The sequence below is a fragment of the Symphalangus syndactylus genome, chromosome 9, assembly GCF_028878055.3.
Source record: "Symphalangus syndactylus isolate Jambi chromosome 9, NHGRI_mSymSyn1-v2.1_pri, whole genome shotgun sequence".
Taxonomy (NCBI): domain Eukaryota; kingdom Metazoa; phylum Chordata; class Mammalia; order Primates; family Hylobatidae; genus Symphalangus; species Symphalangus syndactylus.
Genome location: NC_072431.2, coordinates 16,748,504 through 16,773,372, shown reverse-complemented (window position 1 = coordinate 16,773,372; position 24,869 = coordinate 16,748,504). Strand labels below are relative to the sequence as shown.

Sequence of the window (24,869 nt, the reverse complement as noted above, 5' to 3'; positions counted from 1 at the left end):
CAGGACCTGACAGCTTCACTGCTGAATTCAACCAAACATTTAATGAAGAATTAATACTAATCCTTCTCTAACTCTTCCCAAAAATTAAAGAGGAGAGAATACTTCCAAACTCTTTTTGCAAGGCCACCATTACCCTGATCCCAGAGTCAGACCAGGACATCACAAGAAAAGGAAATTACAGGCCAATATTCTTGATAACATAGATGTAAAACTTCTGAACAAAATGCTATCAAACCAAATTCAACAACACATTATAAATCCACCATTATCAAGTGGGATTTATTCTTGGGATGCAAGGATGGTGAAACGTATGCAAATCAATACATTTGATACATCACATTAACAGAATGAAAAGCAAAAGCCATGTGATTATCTCATTAGATGCAGAAAAACCATTTGACAAAATTCAACATCCTTTCATGATTAAAAAAAAAAAAAACTCTCACCAAACTGGGTATAGAAAGAATGTACCTCAATAAAATAAAGGCCATATGAGAAGCCCACAGCTAACATTACACTCAGCAGTAAACAATTAAAAGCCTCTCCTCTAAGATCTGGGATCAGACAAGGATGCCAGCTCTCACCATTTGTTTTCCACATAGTATTGGAAATTCTTGTCAGAGCAATTAGGCAAGAGAAAGAAATAAAAGTCATTCAAATAGGAAAGAAAAAAGTGAAATTGTCATTGTTTGCTGACAACAGGATCATAAACTCTGAAGACTCTACAAAAAACAAACAAACAAACAAAAAAACTCTTAGAACTAATAAAACAGGCTGGGTGCAGTGGTTCATGTCTGTAATACCAGCACTTTGGGAGGCCAAAGCAGGAGGATCACATGAAGCCAGGAGTTCAAGACCAGCCTGGGCAAAATAGTTAGACTTCGTCTCTATTTAAAAATTTCAAAAAATAGCCAGGCATGCTGGCACATGCCTGTAGTCCTAGCTACTTGGAAGGCTGACACAGGAGGATTGCTTGAGCCCAGGAGTACAAGGTTACAGTGAACTATGATTGCACCACTGGACTCTAGCCTGGGTGGCAGAGAAGGATCCTCTAAAAGAACAAAAACACAAAAAACAAATACAGTAAAGTTGTAGGATACACAATCAACACCCCGAAATCCATAGCACTTCTATGCACTAACAACAAACTATCCGAACAAGAAATCAAGAGAACAATCCCATTTTCAATAGCTACCCCTAAAAAAATTAAACCTTAGGAATAAATTTACCGAAAGGAGATGTAAGACCTGCACAATGAAAACTCTAAAATGTCAATGAAAGAGATTGAAGAGGACACAAATAAGTGGAAGGATATCTCATGTTCATGAATTAGAAGAGTTAATACTGTTAAAATGTCACACCAAATGTTCTACCCAAAATTATATACAGATTCAGTGCAATAATTATCAGAATTCTAATGTCATTGTTAAATAGAAAAAAGTATCGTGAAACTCATATCGACCCCCCCAACACACACACACACACACACACACACACACAACGAAACCACAAAGCCAAGGGAATCATGAGCAAAAAGAACAAAGCTAGAGGCATCATAATAGCTGATTTCAAATAATACAAATTTGATTTCAAATAATACAAATAATACAAATTTGGCAGCATGATACTGCCAAAAAATATACCTATTGACCAATGGAACAGAATAGAGAGCCTGGAAATGAACGCTCTTATATATCATCAATTGATTTTTGACAAATGTGCCAAGAATACACAATGGGAAAAGGATAGTCTTTTCAATAAATAGTGCTTAGAAAACTTGATATTTACATGCAGGAAAATGCAGTTGGACCCTTACCTCTCACCACACACAAAAGTCAACTCAAAATGGATTAAGGACTTAAATGAAAGGCCAGAAACTATAAAACTACTAAAAGAAAACATAGGAGGGAAACTATATTATGTTGGTTTAGTGGATCTGACCCCAAAAAGCATAGGCAACAAAAGAAAAAAATAGACAGATGAGATTACATGAAACTAAAAATCTTCTGTACATCAAAGAAAATAATTAACAGTATGATGAGACAGCCTATGGATTGGGAGAAAATACTTGCAAACCATACATCTGATAAAGGGTTAATATCCGAAATATGTAAGGCACTCATCTCAATAGCAAAAAAACAAAACACCCAATTTAAAAATGGGCAAGGGATTTGAATAGGCACTTCTCAAAAGAAGGCATACAGATAGCCAGTAGATATATGAAAAAATGTTTAATATTGCTAATTATAGGGAAATGCAAATTAAAACCACAATAAGATATCTTACACCGGTCAGAATGGCTGTTGTATTAGTCCATTTTCACACTGCTGTCAAGAACTGCCCAAGACTGGGTATTTTATAAAGAAAAGAGATTTAATTTACTCACAGTTCCACATGGCTGGGGGGGGCCTCAGGAAATTTGCAGTCATGGCAGAAGGTAAAGCGGAAGCAAGGACCTTCTTCACATGGTGGCAGGAGAGAGAAGTGCGAGCAGGGGAGATTCCAGACACTTATAAAACCATGAGATCTCCTGAGAACTCACTCACTATCATGAGAACAGCATTGGGGAAACCATCCCCATGAACCAGTCACCTCTCAACAGGTTCTTCCCTCAACACCTGGGGAACTGCAATTCAAGATGAGATTTGGGTGGGAACACAAAGCCTAACCATATCAGCTGTTTTCAGAAAGACAAAAGGTAACAAGTGTCAGTGAGGATATGGAGAAAAGGGAACCCTTGTATACTCTCGGTGGTAACATAAGTTAATTCAGCTGTCCCTCAGTATCTGTTAGGGGATTGGTGTCAGCACCCCATGTGGATAGCAAAACCTGTGGATAGTCAAATCCCTTGTGTAAAATGTTGTAGTGTTTGCATATAACCTATGCACATCCTCCTACATAGCTTAAATCATCTCTAGCTTATACCTAACACAATGTAAATGCTATGCAAATAGTTGTTATACTATATGTTTAGGGAACAATCACTACAAAAAAAACTGCACATGTTCAGTATAGACACAACCATTTTTTTTTTTTTTTTTAGACCAAGTCTCGTTTTGTCGCCCAGGCTTCAGTGCAGTGGCATGATCCTGACTCACTCCAACCTCCGCCTCCTGGGTTCAAGCGATTCTCCTGCCTCAGCCTCCCAAGTAGCTGGGATTATGGGCTTATGCCACCATGTCTGGCTAATTTTTTGTATTTTTTAGTATAGATGAGGTCTTGCCATGTTGACCAGAGTGGTCTCAAACTCCTGGGCTCAAGCGATCCAACTGCCCCGGCCTCCCAAAGTGCTGGAATTATAAGTGTGAGCCACCATGCACAGCCAACAACAATCTTTCTTTCCTTAAAGAAAAAAAAATATTTTTCATCCATGGTTGGTTGAATCCACAATTTCAGAATCCATGTATTCTAGGGCCAACTGTGTGTCCATATATTCAGAGGGCCAACTGTATAGCCATTATGGATAACTGAAAGCAGCTTCCTCCAAAAACTAAAAATAGAATTATATGATCCAGCAATCTCACTTCTGGATATTTACTCAAAAGATTTGAAATCTTTTTTTTTAAGGGCAGAGTCTTGCTCTGTGGCCCAAGCTGGAGTGCAGTGGCATGATTATAGCTCACTGCAGCCTCAAACTCAGGGGCTCAAGTAATCCTCCTGCCTCAGCCTCCTGAGTACCTGAACTACGAGTGTATGCCTCCACACCTGATTGATTTTTTAAAAATTTTGTAGAGACAGAGTTTCACTATGTTGCGCAAGCTGGTCTTGGTCTCCTGGCCTCAAGCAGTCCTCCCACCTCAGTTTTCCAAAGTGCTGACTTCACAGGTGTGAGCCACCACAACTGTCCTGAAATTATTTTTTCAAAGAAATGTCTGCATTTCCATGTTCATTGCAACGCTATTCACAATAGCCAAGTTATGGAATCAGCCTAAGTATCAGTACCATCAACAGATGAACAGATAAAGAAAATGTAGTATATATATCCAATGCAATACTAGTCAACCTTGGAAAAGAAGCTATGAGTTCTGTCATTTGTCTTTGGCTTCAGTTTTTTGAAGTTTAATTGTGATCTGTCTTTGAATTCATTTATGTGGGTTTTCCCCATTTGGAGTTTTCTCAACTTCTTGTAGGTTTCTGTGTCTTGCCACATTTGAAAATTTTCAGCCATTGTTTCTTTAAGTACTTGTTTTTTAGCTCTATCCTCTTCCATTTCTCCTTCCATGACTCTGATGACCCAAATGTTAGATCTTTTTTTTTTTTTTTTTTTTTTTTGGAGATGGAGTCTCTCTCTGTCGCCAGGCTGGATTGCAGTGGTGTAATCTTGGCTCACTGCAACCTCTGCCTCACGGGTTCAAGTGATTCTCCTGACTCAGTCTCCTGAGTAGCTGGGACTACAGGAGCGCACCACCATGCCCAGCAAATTTTTGTATTTTTAGTAGAGATGAAGTTTCACCATGTTGTCCAGGATGGTCTCAATCTCTTGACCTCATGATCCGACCCCCTCAGCCTCCCAAAGTGCTGGGATTACAGTCGTGGGCCACCACACCCAGCCATTAGATCTTTTATTATAGTCCACAGGTCCCTGAAGCTGTGATAGTTTTTTTCAGTCTATGTCTCAGTTATTCATATTCAATCATTTTTACTGTTCTCTCTTCCAGTTCTCTTATTCTTTCTCTGTCCCTTCAATTCTGCTATTGAGCCTATCCTCTGGGCTTTTCATTTCAGTTATTGTATTTTCACTTCTAAAATTTCCATTTGTTTCTTTTTTAGTATTATTATACGTTAAATTCTGGGGTACACGTGCAGAACGTGCAGTTTTGTTACATAGGTATATAAATGCCATGGTGGTTTGCTGCAACCATCAACCCGTCACCTACATTAGGTATTTCTCCTAATGCTATCCTCCCTTTCCCCTCCACCCCCTGACAAGTCCCAGTGTGTGATATTCTTTTCCCTGTTTCCATGTGTTCTCATTGTTCATTTCCCATTTATGAGTGAGAACATGCGGTGTTTGGTTTTCTGTTCTTGTGTTAGTTTGCTGAGAATGATGGTTTTCCAGCTTCATCCACGTCCCTGCAAAGGACATGAACTCATCGTTTTTTATACTGCATAGTATTCCATGGTGTATATGTGCCACATTTTCTTTATCTAGTCTATCATTGATGGGCATTGGGGTTGATTCCAAGTCTTTGCTATTGTGAACAGTGCCACAGTAAACATATGTGTGCATGTGTCTTTATACTAGAATGATTTATAATCCTTTGGGTATATACCCAGTAATGGGATTGCTGGGTCAAATGGTATTTCTGGTTCTAGATCCTTGAGGAATTGCTACACTGTCTTCCACAATGGCTGAACTAATTTACACTCCCACCAACAGTGTAAAAGCATTCCTATTTCTCCACATCCTCTCCAGCATCTGTTGTTTCCTGATTTTTTAATGATTACCATTCTAACTGGCGTGAGATGGTATCTCATTGTGGTTTTCATTTGCATTTATCTAATGACCAGTGATGATGAGATTTTTTTGATGTTTGTTGGCTGCATTAATGTTTTCTTTTGAGAAGTTTCTGTTCGTATCCTTTGCCCACTTTTTGATGGGGTTGTTTGTTTTTTTCTTGTAAATTTGTCTAAGTTCTTTGTAGTTCTGGATATTAGCCCTTTGTCAGATGGATAGATTGCAAAAATTTTCTCCCATTCTGTAGGTTGCCTATTTATTCTGATGACAGTTTCTTTTGCTGTGCAGAAGCTCTTTAGTTTAATTAGATCCCATTTGTCAATTTTGGCTTTTGTTGCCTTGCTTTAGGTGTTTTAGTCATGAAGGCTTTCCCATGCCTATGTCCTGAATGATATTGCCTAGGTTTTCTTCTAGGGTTTTTATGGTTTTAGGTCTTATGTTTAAGTCTTTAATCCATCTTGAGTTAATTTTTGTATAAGGTGTAAGGAAGGGGTCCAGTTTTAGTTTTCTTCATATGGCTAGCCAGTTTTCTTAACACCATTTATTAAACAGGGAATTCTTTCCTCATTGCTTGTTTTTGTCAGGTTTGTCAAAGATCAGATGGTTGTAAATGTGTGGTGTTATTTCTGAGGCCTCTGTTTGTTCTGTTCATTCATCTATATATCTCTTTTGCTACCAGTACCATGCTGTTTTGGTTACTGTACCCTTGTAGTACAGTTTGAAGTCAGGTAGTGTGATGTCTCCAGCTTTGTTCTTTTTGCTTAGGATTGTCTTGGCTATGCAGATCTTTTTTGGTTCCATAAGAAATTTAAAGTAGGTTTTTTCAATTTTTTTAAGAAAGTCAATTGTAGCTTGATAGGAGCACTGAATCTATGAATTACTTTGGGCAGTATGGCCATTTTCAAGATACAGATTCTTCCTATCCATGAGCATGGAATGTTTTTTCCATTTATTTATGTCCTCTCCTATTTCCTTGAGCAATGGTTTGCAGTTCTTCTTGAAGAGATCCTTCACATCCCTTGTAAGTCATATTCCTAGATATTTTATTCTCTTTGTAGCATTTGTGAATGGGAGTTCACTCATGATTTGTCTGTCTGTTTGTCTCTTATTGGTGTATAGGAATGCTTCTGATTTTTGCTCATTGATTTTTTTTAATGGTAGAGTCAGAATTTTATTATTATTATTATTATTATTATTATTATTATACTTTAAGTTTTAGGGTACATGTGCACAATGTGCAGGTCTCTTACATATGTATCCATGTGCCATGTTGGTGTGCTGCACCCATTAACTCATCATTTAGCATTAGGTATATCTCCTAATGCTGTCCCTCCCCCCTCCCCCCACCACACAACAGTTCCCAGAGTGTGATGTTCCCCTTCCTGTGTCCATGTGTTCTCATTGTTCAATTCCCACCTATGAGTGAGAACATGCGGTGTTTGGTTTTTTGTCCTTGCGATAGTTTACTGAGAATGATGTTTTCCAGTTTCATCCATGTCCCTACAAAGGACACGAACTCATCATTTTTTATGGCTGCATAGTATTCCATGGTGTATATGTGCCACATTTTCTTAATCCAGTCTATCATTGTTGGACATTTGGGTTGGTTCCAAGTCTTTGCTATTGTGAACAGTGCCGCAAGAAACATACGTGTGCATGTGTCTTTATAGCAGCATGATTTATAGTCCTTTGGGTATATACCCAGTAATGGGATGGCTGGGTCAAATGGTATTTCTAGTTCTAGATCCCTGAGGAATCGCCACACTGACTTCCACAATGGTTGAACTAGTTTACAGTCCCACCAACAGTGTAAAAGTGTTCCTATTTCTCCACATCTTCTCCAGCACCAGTTGTTTCCTGACTTTTTAATGATGGCCATTGTAACTGGTGTGAGATGGTATCTCATTGTGGTTTTGATTTGCATTTCTCTGATGGCCAGTGATGATGAGCATTTCTTCATGTGTTTTTTGGCTGCATAAATGTCTTCTTTTGAGAAGCGTCTGTTCATGTCCTTTGCCCACTTTTTGATGGGGTTGTTTGTTTTTTTCTTGTAAATTTGTTTGAGTTCATTGTAGATTCTGGATATTAGCCCTTTGTCAGATGAGTAGGTTGCAAAATTTTCTCCCATTCTGTAGGTTGCCTGTTCACTCTGATGGTAGTTTCTTTTTCTGTGCAGAAGCTCTTTAGTTTAATTAGATCCTATTTGTCAATTTTGGCTTCTGTTGCTGTTGCTTTTGATGTTTTAGACATGAAGTCCTTGCCCACGCCTGTGTCCTGAATGGTATTGCCTAGGTTGTCTTCTAGGGTTTTTATGGTTTTAGGTCTAACATTTAAGTCTTTAATCCATCTTGAATTAATTTTTGTATAAGGTGTAAGGAAGGGATCCAGTTTCAGCTTTCTACATATGGCTAGCCAGTTTTCCCAGCACCATTTATTAAATAGGGAATCCTTATCCCATTGCTTGTTTTTGTCAGGTTTGTCAAAGATCAGATACTTGTAGATATGTGGCATTATTTCTGAGGGCTCTGTTCTGTTCCATTGATCTGTGTCTCTGTTTTGGTACCACTACCATGCTGTTTTGGTTACTGTAGCCTTGTAGTATAGTTTGAAGTCAGGTAGCGTGATGCCTCCAGCTTTGTTCTTTTGGCTTAGGATTGACTTGGCAATGGGGGCTCTTTTTTGGTTCCATATGAACTTTAAAGTAGTTTCCACCAACTTTGTGAAGAAAGTCAATGGTAGCTTGATGGGGAGGGCATTGAATCTATACATTACCTTGGGCAGTATGGCCATTTTCACGATATTGATCCTTCCAACCCATGAGCATGGAATGTTCTTCCATTTGTTTGTATCCTCTTTTATTTCATTGAGCAGCGGTTTGTAGTTCTCCTTGAAGAGGTCCTTCACATCCTTTGTAAGTTGGATTCCTAGGTATTTTATTCTCTTTGAAGCAATTGTGAATGGGAGTTCACTCATGATTTGGCTCTCTGTTTGTCTGTGATTGGTGTACAAGAATGCTTGTGATTTTTGTACATTGATTTTGTATCCTGAGACTTTGCTGAAGTTGCTTATCAGCTTGAGGAGATTTTGGGCTGAGACAATGGGGTTTTCCAGATATACAATCATGTCATCTGCAAACAGGGACAATTTGACTTCCTCTTTTCCTAATTGAATACCCTTTATTTCCTTCTCCTGCCTGAAGGCTCTGGCCAGAACTTCCAACACTATGTTGAATAGGAGTGGTGAGAGAGGACATCCCTGTCTTGTGCCAGTCTTCAAAGGGAATGCTTCCAGTTTTTGCCCATTCAGTATGATATTGGCTGTGGGTTTGTCATAGATAGCTCTTATTATTTTGAGATACGTCCCATCAATACCTAATTTATTGAGAGTTTTTAACATGAAGCGTTGTTGAATTTTGTCAAAGGCCTTTTCTGCATCTATTGAGATAATCATGTGGTTTTTGTCTTTGGTTCTGTTTATATGCTGGATTACATTTCTTGATTTGCGTATGTTGAAGCAGCCTGGCATCCCAGGGATGAAGCCCACTTGATCATGGTGGATAAGCTTTTTGATGCACTGCTGGATTCGGTTTGCCAGTATTTTACTGAGAATTTTTGCATCAATGTTCATCAAAGATATTGGTCTGAAATTCTCTTTTTTGGTTGTGTCTCTGCCAGGCTTTGGTATCAGTATGATGCTGGCCTCATAAAATGTGTTAGGGAGGATTCCCTCTTTTTCTATTGATTGGAATAGTTTCAGAAGGAACGGTACCAGTTCCTCCTTGTACCTCTGGTAGAATTCGGCTGTGAATCCATCAGGTCCTGGACTCTTTTTGGTTGTAAGCTATTGATTATTTCCACAATTTCAGAACCTGTTATTGGTCTATTCAGAGATTCAACTTCTTCCTGGTTTAGTCTTGGGAGGGTGTATGTGTCGAGGAATTTATCCATTTCTTCTAGATCTTCTAGTTTATTTGCATAGAGGTGTTTGTGGTATTCTCTGATGGTAGATTGTATTTGTGGGATTGGTGGTGATATCCCCTTTATCATTTTTTATTGCGTCTATTTGATTCTTCTCTCTTTTCTTCTTTATTAGTCTTGCTAGCAGTCTATGAATTTTGTTGATCTTTTCAAAAAACAGCTCCTGGATTCATTAATTTTTTGAAGGGTTTTTTGTGTCTCTATTTCCTTCAGTTCTGCTGTGATTTTAGTTATTTCTAGCCTTCTGCTAGCTTTTGAATGTGTTTTCACTTGCTTTTCTAGTTTCTTTTAATTGTGATGTTAGGGTGTCAATTTTGGATCTTTCTTGCTTTCTCTTGTGGGCATTTAGTGCTATAAATTTCCCTCTACACACTGCTTTGAATGTGTCCCAAAGATTCTGGTATGTTGTGTCTTTGTTCTCGTTGGTTTCAAGGAACATCTTTATTTCTGCCTTCATTTCGTTATGTACCCAGTAGTCATTCAGGAGCAGGTTGTTCAGTTTCCATGTAGTTGAGCGGTTTTGAGTGAGTTTCTTAATCCTGAGTTCTAGTTTGATTGCACTGTGGTCTGCGAGACAGTTTTTTATAATTTCCATCCTTTTACATTTGCTGAGGAGAGCTTTACTTCCAGCTATGTTGTCAATTTTGGAATAGGTGTGGTGTGGTGCTTAAAGAAAATATATATTCTGTTGATTTGGGGTGGAGAGTTCTGTAGATGTCTATTAGGTCTGCTTCGTGCAGAGCTGAATTCAATTCCTGGGTATCCTTGTTAACTTTCTGTCTCATTGATTTGTCTAATGTTGACAGTGGGGTGTTAAAATCTCCCATTATTATTGTGTGGGAGTCTAAGTCTCTTTGTAGGTCACTCAGGACTTGCTTTATGAATCTGGGTGCTCCTGTATTGGGTGCATATATATTTAGGACAGTTAGCTCTTCTTGTTGAATTGATCTCTTTACCATTATGTAATGGCCTTCTTTGTCTCTTTTGATCTTTGTTGGTTTAAAGTCTATTTTATCAGAGACTAGGATTGCAACCCCTGCCCTTTTTTGTTTTCCATTTGCTTGGTAGATCTTCCTCCATCCCTTTATTTTGAGTCTATGTGTGTCTCTGCCCGTGAGATGGGTTTCCTGAGTACAGCACATTGATGGGTCTTGACTCCTTATCCAATTTGCCCGTCTGTGTCTTTTAATTGGAGCATTTAGCCCATTTACATTTAAAGTTAATATTGTTACGTGTGAATTTGATCCTGTCATTATGAGTTAGCTGGTTATTTTGCTCGTTAGTTGATGCAGTTTCTTCATAGTATTGATGGTCTTTACAATTGGGCATGCTTTTGCAGTGGCTGGTACCGGTTGTTCCTTTCCATGTTTAGTGCTTCCTTCAGGAGCTCTTTTAGGGCAGGCCTGGTGGTGACAAAATCACTCAGCATTTGCTTGGCTGTAAAGTATTTTATTTCTCCTTCACTTATGAAGCTTAGTTTGGCTGGATATGAAATTCTGGATTGAAAATTCTTTTCTTTAAGAATGTTGAATATTGGCCCCCACTGTCTTCTGGCTTGTAGAGTTTCTGCCGAGAAATCAGTTGTTAGTCTGATGGGCTTCCCTTTGTGGGTAACCCGACCTTTCACTCTCGCCGCCCTTAACATTTTTTCCTTTATTTCAACTTTGGTGAATCTGATAATTATGTGTCTTGGAGTTGCTCCTCTCGAGGAGTATCTTCGTGGCGTTCTCTGTATTTCCTGAATCTGAATGTTGGCCTGCCTTGCTAGATTGGGGAAGTTCTCCTGGATAATATCTTGCAGAGTGTTTTCCAACTTGGTTCCATTCTCCCCATTACTTTCAGGTACACCAATCAGACGTAGATTTGGTCTTTTCACATAGTCCCATATTTCTTGGAGGCTTTGTTCATTTCTTTTTATTCTTTTTTCTCTAAACTTCCCTTCTCACTTCATTTCGTTCATTTCATCTTCCATCACTGATACCCTTTCTTCCAGTTGATCGCATTGGCTACTGAGGCTTCTGCAGTCTTCACATAGTTCTCGAAACTTGGCTTTCAGCCCCATCAGCTCCTTTAAGCACTTCTCTGCATTGGTTATTTTAATTAAACATTCATCTAATTTTTTTTCAAAGTTTTTAACTTCTTTGCCATTTTTTGCATTTCCTCCTGTAGCTCAGAGTAGTTTGATCGTGTGAAGCCTTCTTCTCTCAGCTCGTCAAAGTCATTCTCCGTCCAGCTTTGTTCTCTTGCTGGTGAGGAACTGCGTTCCTTTGGAGGAGGAGAGGTGCTCTGCTTTTTAGAGTTTCCAGTTTTTCTGCTCTGTTTTCTTCCCATCTTTGTAGTTTTTTCTACTTTTGGTCTTTGATGATGGTGATGTACAGATGGGTTTTTGGTGTGGGTGTCCTTTCTGTTTGTTAGTTTTCCTTCTAACAGAAAGGACCCTCAGCTGCAGGTCTGTTGGAATTTGCTAGAGGTCCACTCCAGACCCTGTTTGGCTGGGTGTCAGCAGCGGTGGCTGCAGAACAGCAGATTTTCGTGAACCGCAAATTCAGCTGTCTGATCATTCCTGTAGTTTTGTCTCAGAGGAGTACCGGGCCGAGTGAGGTGTCAGTCTGTCCCTACTGGGGAGTACCTCCCAGTTAGGGTGTTCGGGGGTCAGGGTCCCACTTTAGGAGGCAGTCTGCCCATTCTCAGATCTCCAGCTGTGTGCTGGGAGAACCACTGCTCTCTTCAAAGCTGTCAGACAGGGACATTTAAGTCTGCAGAGGTTACTGCTGACTTTTTGTTTGTCTGTGCCCTGCTCCCAGAGGTGGAGCCTACAGAGACAGGCAGGCCTCCTTGAACTGTGGTGGGCTCCACCCAGTTCGAGCTTCCTGGCTGCTTTGTTTACCTAAGCAATCCTGGGCAATTGCGGGCGCCCCTCCCCCAGCCTCGCTGCCACCTTGCAGTTTGATCTCAGACTGCTGTGCTAGCAATCAGCCAAACTCCGTGGGCGTAGGACCCTCCAAGGCAGGTGCAGGACACAATCTCCTGGTGTGCTGTTTTCCAAGCCTCAGATGGAAACACAGAAATCACCTGTCTTCTGCGACGCTCAGGCTGGGAGCTGTAGACCAGAGCTGCTCTTATTCGGCCTCTTGGCTCCACCCCCCCGCTCATTGATTTTATTTCCTGAGACTTTGCTGAAGTTGCTTATCAGGTTAAGGAGGTTTTGGGCTGAGATGATGGGGTTTTCTAAATATACAATCACGTCATCTGCAGACAATTTGACTTCCTCTCTTCTAATTGAATACTCTTTATTGCTTTCTCTTGCCTGATTGTCCTGGCCAGAACTTCCAATAATGCCAATATTATGTTGAATGGGAGTGGGTATGAGAGGGCATCCTTGTCTTGTGCCAGTTTTCAGAGGGAATTCTTCCAGTTTTTGCCCATTCAGTATGATATTGCCTGTGGGTTTGTCATAAATAGCTTTTACTATTTTGAGATACCTTCCATCAATACCTAGTTTATTGAGAGTTTTTAGCATTAAGGGGTGTTGAATTTTGTTGAAGGCCTTTTCTGCATCTAATGAGATAATCATGTGTTTTTTGTCATTGATTCTGTTTATATGATGGATTACGTTTATTGATTTGCATATGTTGAACCATCCTTGCATCCCAGGGATGAAGCTGACTTGATCGTGGTGGATAAGCTATTTGATGTGCTGCTGGATTCGGTTTGCAAGTATTTTATTGAAGATTTTTGCATGAATGCTTATCAAGGATATTTGCCTGAAATTTTCTTTTTTTGGTTGTCTCTGCCACGTTTTGATATCAGGATAATGCTGGCTTCATAAAATGAGTTAGGGAGGATTCCCTCTTTTTCTGTTCTTTGCAACAGTTTCAGAAGGAATGGTACCGGCTCTTCTTTGTACCTCTGACAGAATTTGGCTGTGAATCCATCTGGTCCTGGACTTTTTTTGGTTGGTAGGCTATTAATTACTGACTCAATTTCAGAACTTGTTATTGGTCTATTCAGGGATTTGACTTCTTCCTGGTTTAGACTTGGAAAGGTGTATGTGTGCAGAAATTTATCCATTTCTTCTAGATTTTCTAGTTTATTTGTGTAGAGGTCTTTATAGTATTCTCTGATGTTAGTTTGTATTTTTTTGGGATCTGTGGTGATATCCCCTTTATCACTTTATATTGTGTCTATTTGTTTCTTCTTTCTTTTCTTCTTTATTAGTCTGGCTAGCGGTCTATTTTTTTCATCTTTTTAAAAAACCAGCTCCTGGATTCATTGATTTTTTGAAGGGCTTTCTGTGTCTCTATCTCCTTCAGTTCTGCTGTGATCTTAGATATTTCTTGCCTTGTGCTAGCGTTTGAATTTGTTTGCTCTTGCTTCTCTAGTTCTTTCAATTGTGATGTTAGGGTGTCATTTTTAGATCTTTCCTGCTTTCTCTTGTGGGCATTTAGTGCTATAAATTTCCCTCTAGACACTGCTTTAAATGTGTCCCAGAGTTTCTGGTATGTTGTATCTTTGTTCTCATTGGTTTCAAAGAACATCTTTATCTCTGCCTTCATTTTGTTATTTACCCAGTAGTCATTCAGGAGCAGGTTGTTCAGATTCCATGTAGTTGTGCAGTTTTCTTAATCCTGAGTTCTAATTTGATTGCGCTGTGGTCGGAGAGACTGTTTGCTATGATTTCCATTCTTTTCCATTTCCTGAAGAGTGTTTCACTTGCAATTATGTGATCAGATTTAGAATAAGTGCAATAGGTGCTGAGAAGAATGTACATTCTGTCAATTTAGGGTGGAGAGTTCTGTAGATGTCTATTAGGTCCTCTTGGTGCAGAGCTCAATTGAATTCCTGAATGTTCTTGTTTTCTGTCATTGATCTGTCTAATATGGACAACGGGGTGTTAGAGTTTCCCACTATTATTGTGTGGGAGTCTAAGTCTCTTTGTAGGTCTCTAAGAACTTGCTTTATGAATCTGGGTGCTCCTGTGTTGAGTGCATATAGGTTTAGGACAGTTAGCCCTTCTTGTTGCATTGATCCCTTTACCATTGTATCATGCCCTTCTTTGTCTCTTTTGATCTTTGTTGGTTTAAAGTCTGTTTTATCAGAGACTAAGATTGCAACCCTTGCTTTTTTTTTTTGCTTTCCATATGCTTGGTAAATATTCCTCTAGCCCTTTATTTTGAGCCTTTGTGCATCTTTGCACGTGAGATTGGTCTCCTGAATACAGCACACTGATGGGTCTTGACTCTTTATCCAATTTGCCAGTCTGTGTCTTTTAACTGGGGCATTAACATATTTACATTTAAGATTAATATTGTTATGTTTGAATTTGATCCTGTCATTATGATGCTAGCTGGTTATTTTCCCATTAGCTGATGCAGTTTCTTCATAGTGTTGATGGTCTTTACAATTTGGTATATTTTTGCAGTGGCTGGTACCTGTTTTTCCTTTCCATGTTTTGTGCTTCATACAGGAGCTCTTGTGAGGCAGGCCTGGTGATGACAAAAATCTCTCAGCATTTGCTCGTCTGTAAAGGATTTTATTTCTCCTTTGCTTATGAAACTTAGTTTGGCTGGATATGAAATTCTGGGTTGAAAATTCTTTTCTTTAAGGATGTTGAATATTGGCCCCCACTCTCTTCTGGCTTGTAGGTTTTCTGCCGAGAGATCTGCTGTTAGTCTGATGGGCTTCCCTTTGTGGGTAACCTGACCTTTCTCTCTGGCTGCCCTTAACATTTTTTCCTTCATTTCAACCCTGGTGAATCTGAAGTTTATGTGTCTTGGGGTTGCTCTTCTCAAGGAGTATCTTTGTGGTGTTCTTTGTATTTTTTGAATTTGAATGTTGGACTGTCTTGCTAGGTTGGGGAATTTCTCCTCGATAATATCCTGAAGAGTGTTTTCCAACTTGGTTCCATTCTCCCCATGACTTTCAAGTACACCGATCAAAAGTAGATTTTGTCTTTTCACATAGTCCCATATATCTTGGAGGCTTTGTTTGTTCCTTTTCATTCTTTTTTCTCTAATCTTGTCTTCACACTTTATTTCATTAAGGTGATATTCAATCTCTGATATCCTTTCTTCTGCTTGATCAATTCAGCTATTGATACTTGTGTATGTATCACGTGCTGTATTTTTCAGCTTCATCGGGTCATTTATGTTCTTCTCTAAATTGGTTATTCTAGTTAGCGTTTCCTCTAACCTTTTTTCAAGGTTCTTAGCTTCTTTGCATTGGGTTAGAACATGCTCCTTTAGCTCAGAGGAGTTTGTTATTACCCAGCTACTAAAGCCTACTTCTGTCGGTTCATCAAACTCCTTCTCCATCTAGTTTTATTCCTTTGCTGGCAAGGAGCTGTGATCCTTTGGAGGAGAAGTCACATTCTGGTTTTGGAATTTTCAGTCTTTTTCTGCTGGTTTCTCCCCATCTTCATGGATTTATCTACTTTTGGTCTTTGATGTTGGTGACCTTCGGATTGGGTTTCTGACTGGACATCCTTTTTGTTGATGTTGATGCTATCCCTTTCTGTTTGTTAGTTTTCATTCTAACAGTCAGGCCTTTCTGCTGCAGCTCTGCTGGAGTTTGCTGGAGGTCCACTCTAGATCCTGTTTGCCTGGGTATCACCAGCAGAAGTTGCAGAATAGCAGTAATTGCTGCCTGTTCCCTCCTCTGGAAGCTTCTTCCTAGAGGGGAACCCACTGGATGCCAGCCAGAGCTCTCCTGTATGAGGTGTCTGTCAGCCCCTACTTGGAGGTGTCTCCAAGTCAGGATACATAGGGGTCAGGGACCTATTTGAGGAGGCAGTCTGACCCTTAGCATAGCTTGAACACTGTGCTGCGAGATCTGCTGGTCTCTTCAGAGCCATCAGGCAGAGACATTTAAGTCTGCTGAAGCTGCGCCCACTGCCACCCCTTCCCCAGGTGCTCTGTCCCAGGGAGATGGGGGTTTTATTTATAAGCCCCTGACTGGTGCTGCTGCCTTTTTTTCAGAGATGCCCTGCTCAGAGAGGAAGACTCTAGAGAGGCAGTCTGGCCACAGTGGCCTTGCTGAGCTGCAGTGGGCTCCACCCAGTTCAAACTTCCCTGTGGCTTTGTTTACACTGTGAGAGTAAAACTGCCTACTCAAGCCTCAGCAATGGTGAATGCCCCTCCCCACACCAAGCTGGTGCATCCGAGGTCAGCCTCATACTCCTGTACTGGCAATGAGAATTTCAAGCCAGTGGATCTTAACTTGCTGGACTCCATGGGGGTGTGACCTGCCATGCCAGACCACTTGGCTCCCTGGCTTCAGCCCCCTTCCCAGGGGAGTGAACGGTCTGTCTTGCTGACATTCCAGGTGCCACTGGGGTATGGAAAAAAAACTCCTGCAGCTAGCTTGGTGTCTGCCCAAACGGCCGCCCAGTTTTGTGCTTGAAACCCAGGACCTTGGTGGCGTAGGCACCAGATGGAATCTCCTGGTCTGTGGGTAGTGAAGACTGTGGGAAAACCACAGTGTCTGAGCCAGAATGCACGGTTATTCAGGCTGAGTCCCTCACGGCTTCCCTTGGGTAGGGAAGAGAATTTCCTCACCCCTTACACTTCCCAGGTGAGGCAACATCCCACCCTGCTTCAGCTCACCCTCCATGGGCTGCACCCACTGTCCAATCAGTCCCAATGAGATGAACCATGTACCTCAGTAGGAAATGCAGAAATCACCTGCCTTCTGTGTTGATCTCACTGGGAGCTGCAGCCTGGAGCTGTTCCTATTCGGCCATCTTGCCAGCAACTCCTCCATTTGTTTCTTAATTGCATCTTCTATTTTTTCCATCTCCTCAAAAGCAGAAGTCTCCCTTCTATTAAATTTGACAGTATAATTTTTTCATTTTAGTGATGCCCATACAATTATATTTATGTGTTATATGATAAAATTCAAGATAAACTTTGTTGCCTGAGAGCTATACAGTGGTATATAAATATAAGTGGCTTTGTGAGTATAGTTTCCTACCACTCTGCTTCCCACATCACCAAATTTATGAAGCACACAATATACTCTTTGATAATCAGGAGCTGGCCCTACATTAATTCCAGGTGCTGTAGTATATTTAATAGTTAGATATTTTTGGCCAGGCGCAATGGCTCAGGCCTGTAATCCCAGCACTTTGAGAGGCCGAGGTAAGTGGATCACTTGAGATCAGGAGATCAAGACCGGCTTGTGCAACATGGCGAAACTCCACCTTTACCAAAAATACAAAAATTAGCTGGGTGTGGTGGCATGTGCCTGTAGTCTCAGCTACTCAGGAGCCTGAGGTAGTAGAATCGCTTGAACCCCAGAGGTGAAGGTTGCAGTGAGCTGAGATCATGCCACTGCACTCCAGCCTAGGTGAAAGAGCAAGACTCTGTCTCAAAAAAACCTCCAAAAATTTGGATATTTTTTAATGCTTCCTTAGAATTGTTTGTATAGGTTGTTACATTTCTAAACATGAATTCAACAGCTATTTAGTGAAACCCAATTTATATTTTGAAATGTAGTATCCAGAAAACTTGTAATAAATATTAATAAATATATTGACAACTTATCCAGTTTAAAATTCTTAAAATTTTAAGTTCAGTATTAATTGGCTTACTTTATAATAAAGAAATTATTTTTTCTCTGAAACTACTTTAGCAGGTTATTTTATTAAACTAAACCAACTGCAGCAACAGTGGAAGCAAATCATTGACGTTACTAGACTGTCTGATTTACAGATTAAATTTCCTCATCCACACTCTTATCCATTCTGAATATATTTCCCTCACTCTGTATGTCATTCAGAATTAAGGCCTATTATACTGGTGCATATGCTGATTTCCTTAAAAATAAGTGAGGAAGTCAATGATTTTCTTTTTTCAATTAAAAATAATGTTTAAGATGGGGTCTCACTGTGTTGCTCAGGCTGGTCTAGAACTCCTTGTCTAATCCTTCTGCCTTGGCCTCCCAAAGTGCTGATATTACAAGCATGAGCCATCATGCTCAGCTTCAACTATCTTCTTGAAAGGGTCTTAGCAAATTAATTGATGTAGTAAACCAGGAAATAAAAGTAGACATTATCCTTTCAGAAATGTATTCTTAGGAAAAAGCAGCACATACTTCTACATTTCATATTTGCTTAGGTTTTATTTATTTTAGTTCAGTAAAACAAGCCAAACCTGCCCATTTTTTTAAAAAGAATGATTTAAGAATGTTATCAGTAAGTGAACAAAGGTTGAGAAAACTAGTTTCCTTCTCCCAATTCATGAAAAACCTGTAGGAACAGGCAGTTGTTTTTCTCAGTAAAATGTTTATAAAATACTTGAGTATTGTGTAACATTTTGTACAAAGTTAATTAGATATAAGTAACTCCTTTTAAAAATGATACACATGTGAATGCGTATTCTTTGGCAGGTATTGTGCCAGTTATTTTCACATATGTAGATCATCTCATTTCATTCTCATATGATTTCCATGATATTTTTCTCATGGTTTTCGAGTTGAGGAAATTAATATTCAGTAGGTAAGTTTTTTTCCCAATGTCACTCAGAGCAAATGACAAGACTGGAATTTGTCTTTAACTTTATCTTCTAAGTTCTTTGTCTTCTAAATTCAACCCAGCATCTCTTCATCTACACCATTTTCAGCACTGTTGACATAGTGGTCTGGATAATTCTCTGTTGTAGGAATCTATCCTCTGTTTAGCAGCATCTTTAGCTTCTATTCACTAAATGCTAGTACCGTCTCACCCTCCCCGCCACCCCCACCAGTTGTGACAAAAATGTCTTCAGATGTTGCAGAATGTCCTCTGAGGAACAAAATTACTCCTGGTTAAGACCTACTGATGTATATTGTTGTACCTCATCTCTAAATTTTAATCCAAAAATATTTATCCAATTAAAATAAATAGCACATATACAACACACTAATATTGAGCAATTACTGTAAAATAAATGAAGCATAAATAGAATAATAAGTGCATATTGTAGGATGATGAGTGAAATGATCTCCTGTAAGGACTTGGCCAATACCTGATCATAGAGACAAGAGAGGAAGTCAGGAAAAGTAGCATCAAAACTTGGTATAAATGGAAAAATACTAATTGCAAAAGTAAGCTGAATCCATATGTAACATTACAATTAAGAGAGAGTTCAATGAGCAGGTAGGCAGGCAAGTTGAAGAGAATATAAATATCTGCAAGCAAAACATATAAATGGCTCATAAACCTTATAATTACAAGTTATATTTAGCTGAGGTGGCATAGAGAGTCAGGGACCAGGAAAATAGTCAGGGCCACAGACATAAAGTAATAGACCAGGGACACCACGGAGAGCAGGGACATACGCCGGGTGAGCCAGCCAGAGGGTACAAGGGAGGCGGCATAGTCTGCTATGATACCAGCTACATCTAGATTACAAGCCTTGTCAAAGGCGATGAAACCTACATTTGCATTGGCCTCACAGACGCAGAAGGAGCTGTCGTCTTTCATCAACAGGTCAATGCCACACACATCCATCCCCAGGATATTAGACACCTGGATAGCTAGCTGCTTCCCTTGTTCACTCAATGAGCACATCATCCCCACACCACCTAATGAGCAGTTGCTTTGCATTCTCCCATCTGTTGAACAACGTAACATGGTGCCAACCACACGGCCTCCCACGACAATGACACGTGCATCCCGTCCATGAGACTCTTTAACATACTTCTGGAACAGGTATGGCGCTTCATGGCGAATAAGATGGCTTAGATCAGCCAAATGGTGCTTATCTCGAGCCAAGAAAACAGCTTTACCTCTATGACCCCGCGTATTCTTTACTACCATTGGGAACTCCAGTACTTCAGCTTCATCAATCATTTTAGCAAAATTTTCATGGCCACCATAAGAGAAGGTATCTGGCAGAGGAACACCATGGCCAGCCAACTCTGGAAATGTCCAGAACTTATTAACGCAGTTCAGGATGGCTTGAGGTCGGTTCATTAACCGACATCCTATCTTCTCTAGATGGCACAAAACAGTGATGTCACTATCACTTTGCACCCAAGGAGTTGGTACTCTGACTACCACCACTTGTGGGTAGGCAGTGAGGTGTCCACTGCCAGTGAGACTAGTGAGCCGGAGCTGGGTCCCCCAGCCAGCACTGCTGTTGACAACATGAGTGCAAGTTCCAGCTCTGTTGACAGCGACCCTGAAAGCACGGAGCGAGAGCTGCTCACCAAGCTCCCAGGGGGCCTGTTCAACATGAACCAGCTGCTAGCCAATGAAATCAAACTACTGGTGGACTGACTCCACTGGTAATTAACCAACAAAACCCTTGTAAAACTTTCTTTTTTCTTTTCTATTTTTAAAACCAACTTGCAATGCTGTTCATGGAGGATGCTCAGGAATATGAGAGAAAATTAGTAGGATTAGTTGGAGAGAGTGGGAGATAGATGAGACCTCTGCTAGTAAGATGTTACTTCATTTACAAATCCTACAAATAGAGAGGCAGAATAGGTGGGGTATAGAAAAATGTCAGGCCCTCATAGTTACCCTTTTAAATTGCTAAAAAATTTGTATGCTCACAGGCCATGAGGAACAAATACTTTTTTTTATGGTCCCTTGCTTTTGTTTTTGTACAAAAAAAATGGTTTTGCTACAAATATCCAAGTAGTGTAACTTCACATTGTGTTGGAAGATTTGTCATCGGTGAGGAAAACACCTGCTTAAATTACAGGAATTTTTGTGTTACACAGCTCTGAAAATTCTGCCGTTTCCTTATCTGCCTTTAGTTTGTAGTTTATGAAATCTTGAGGGGCTCTTTTACCGGGATTTCTTATTTTGCTTTTTCCCCCTTTATTTGGTGGGAGGGTCAAATTGAATATAACCCAATAAAGGCTTCTTAATGACAAAAAAAAAAAAAAAGTAATAGACCAGGGAACATAGAAACCAAGACAGAAACCACTTCAGGAAGGAAATCTATTACATGGCACTCACTGGAGTAATACACATTAAGGACATTTTCTACCTTGGCCTGCCATTGGACTCAATGTGGTGAGCAACAAAGGAGAAATGTGCAGGCTTATTTGATGTGAATTAGAAATAGGATCATATCTGGTGGCGGGCGCCTGTAGTCCCAGCTACTCGGAGAGGCTGAGGCAGGAGAATGGCGTGAACCCGGGAGGCGGAGCTTGCAGTGAGCCGAGATTGCGCCACTGCACTCCAGCCTGGGCGACAGAGCGAGACTCTATCTCAAAAAAAAAAAAAAAAAAAAAAAAAAAAAAGAAATAGGATCATATCAAGCATTAGTAAGTACAAATATTTTTAAAGTTTTACTTTCTACACTAAATTATAAAAATTAAATTTATAAAGAATTATATAATTTTAAAACTGGAAGAGTGAATTTAAACTTTGCTTATCTTATTACCTCATTAACTTCCTGGTTAACAGAAGTAGTTAACATCCTATGTGGATATTGTGTAAGCTGCACTATTGATTACATGCTTTAGAATTTCTGAGAGTGATTCAGTGACTCTTTGGCTGTTATTTCATCATTTATGCTTACTGTAACTTAAAATATGTTCCTATACAACTTAAGTGTCTTTGAGTTATAATACTACTACTATGCTGAAAATGCACCTGAAAATTAGTAACTTTGGAAAGAGGGTAAATGTAATATGTCTTTGTGAAGAAAGCTAAACAAGGGGACCCTGTTGTCAATTAAGGAAAGACCTTTCTGAGGAAGAAGTACTAAAGCAAAAATTGTGCTTCAGTGGTTACAGATTTATAAATGCTTGGAATATAGCTCTCCTGCTTCACCTTTATTCCTACTGGAAAATTCCTTAGAATTATAGATGTTTTGATTTACTGAAGTTCTTAAGGAATGTATTCTTCCCATAAAATGAAATTATTATATATAAATGAAGTATTAATTTATTAGAATTGGGAAGAAAACCACAAGATGAAATGGAAAAAAACTACAAATTATAAATTCTGAGAAGGAAGAGTAGGATCTATGAGACAGACTAACAAAGAGGAAAATCAAGATTTAGATTGAAGACCCACATAGGTGTATCTAAGAAAGTGATATTTTTGCTTTGTCTTACTGGATGAGTAAGACTTTGTCAGGTAGAAGCATGGATGGAAAGGCATTCCAAACAAATACCTTCAGCAGAAAAAACTTGACACGCTTGAGAATCTGAATGCCTAGCTAAAAGGTGAGGAAGGAGGTAGAGAGGTCAGTGATGCAGGGCTTTATAGACCACAGCAAGTATAGAAGAGGTTTCCAGTGCAGACATAAAGACTGTGGGTTCAAATTCTGGCTCTGCTACATGTATTAAATTACTTATCTCTCTTTGTTTCCATTTTTTATCAGTAAAAAAGGAATATTAATAGGACTTATGCAAGTTGTGACATTTAGTGAGTTAACATATAGCATTTATTATTTTTAGAGACTTTTCTGAATGCAAGGAAATGCTATTGCAGGTTTTTAAGTGACATTGTCTACTTCCATCTTTTTTAAAAGATCATGTCCCTTGTTTGGGAAAGTCTTGATGGTAATTAACAGGTTTCCAAGGCATTTTGAATGCTAAGTAGCTTTTGAACTTGCAGGTATAATCCAAACATGTCCATCTGAGAGAAAAATCAAAATCAGGTATAAATTTGCCCCCCTAAAAATTAAATGATAGAAGACTAGAAAGTGAGGAGTGATTAGGAAATTAAATCAGGATGCTTGTAATTTTAATAATGGTGAGATTTTTAAAACTTAATCATTGATTCTTAATATGTGATTGGTTACAGTATACTGGTTACTGCTTTAGGCATAATAGGCAAATGCAGAATTCCCAAATGAAGCTGTCTCAGTGAGTTTTAAATTAGGCCATATATGTAAAGTTAAAATATAAGGGAATGGAGTAGGCTAAGATTTTTTAAAGAGTTTACAAAAAGCATTGCCATTAAAGAAACAATGATAAATTGAATTTTATTTAAATTGAGAACTTACCTTCATCAAAAGACAGCATTAAGAGTCAGGCATGGTGGCATATGCCCATAGTCCGAGCTACTCAGGAGACTGAGGCAGGAGGATTGTTTGAGCCCAGGAGTTCATGGTCAGCCTGGGAAACATAGTGAGACCTTGTCTCAACCAATCAATCAATATACACATACATAAGATGATATGAAGAGAATGAAACATCACTGCATCCATATTACAATAACTAAAGTTAAAAGCACTTGACAATGCCATTCTGAGGGAGGATATAAAGCAATTGAAACTCATATTTTGCTGATGGGAGTACAAATTGGTACAACTAATTTGGAAGACTATTAGCAGCATCTAAATCTAAATCGGCATCTATTATTTGTGTACTAAATCTGAAAATAACACATACCCTGTGGAGAAATTCTACTTTAGACATGAATACCTAGGTCCATCCAAAGACATGTACAAGAATATTCATAGCAACAACAGTGGAACAGTTAAATAAGTTATGGCATATGTATATAACAGAATATTTTATAGCAATAAAAAGTAATGAATTATATGCAACAGCAAGGTGAACTTCACATACCAATTGTTGAGGAAAATAAACCAGATAAAAAGTTTAAAAATAGGCAATTTACATTTTGATAAAGGTTGGATTAGTCCTTACCTTTTGGGGAGGGGAAAAAATGGGAGGGAACACTGGGGGGTCTTCTAGATTTCTGCATTTGTTCTGTATTTTGTTCATCACATTTTTTCAAGCTGAATACTTTGTATATATGCACTTTGTGTAATTTAAAATGTAATTAACAATTAAAATATAACTAATGTTTTAAATATAAAGAACATAAACAAGTACCTTTTTTAAGGTTCAGCTTTTAGTTTGTTTCTTTTTAATTTCTTTCTCTCTTGCATCTTTCAAGGAGACAAAGAGGGTGAGCTGAACAAAATTGGAACTTGGAACAGACACGAATCAGAAAGTGAGAGGACACAGAAAAAATAGGAAAATGGGCAAGAGACAGTCTTTAAGCATATGGGTTGGTAGAAAAAACTGAGAAGAAATGAAGTAGGGTTAGTTAGATTAATAACAATGTGCAAACCATGAAAAAAGATATTTTTTGCACTCCACAAATGTGGCACTACACACCATTCTAATTTTCTGTGTAGTAACCGGTTGACCAGGGCTTAGTAACAGTCCGTATTCTTAGGAAGGGGTTTGAATCCTGAAATGATTTCATTTGGTATGCTGACTGTCCTTGTTTCATGTCCATCCTAGTTCTATGGGACGCCTTCTCCAAAATAAGCATACTGTAAAGGCTTATAGGTAACTTAAACTAAAAGAGGAAATTTATAATTAGTTTGAACAGTTTTAAAGAAAGTGTCAGGCTAGATATTAGGACAATGCCAAAGTTCACTAACTAGCTTTTTGCAGGTTTAATAATGATACTGCTTTCCTTCCCATTATCAATCTATATTATATAGTTAAGTTGTTTTACTTCA

At 39.1% G+C, this 24,869-nt stretch overlaps 2 protein-coding genes and 1 long non-coding RNA gene across 7 annotated transcripts in view; 1 reads left to right on the top strand and 2 right to left on the bottom strand.

Annotated features, from left to right (window-relative positions):
* Nucleotides 1-2,457, bottom strand: part of LOC134737489 (uncharacterized) — a 108,729-nt gene extending 106,272 nt beyond the window's left edge. Inside the window, exon 1 of the long non-coding RNA XR_010122455.1 lies at nt 2,387-2,457. This is a non-coding gene — a long non-coding RNA (uncharacterized lncRNA). The remainder of the gene's footprint in view (nt 1-2,386) is intronic.
* The window catches only part of MIPOL1 (mirror-image polydactyly 1), a 381,774-nt gene that overhangs the window by 304,363 nt on the left and 52,542 nt on the right, over nt 1-24,869 (top strand). The window lies entirely within an intron of this gene.
* Nucleotides 19,655-23,396, bottom strand: LOC129490478 (beta-citrylglutamate synthase B-like). Its single transcript, XM_055294410.1, has 2 exons — nt 23,391-23,396; nt 19,655-20,662 (listed from the first exon to the last, which is right to left on the bottom strand). The coding sequence occupies exons 1-2, from the start codon at nt 23,394-23,396 to the stop codon at nt 19,655-19,657; spliced, it is 1,014 nt and encodes a 337-aa protein (XP_055150385.1).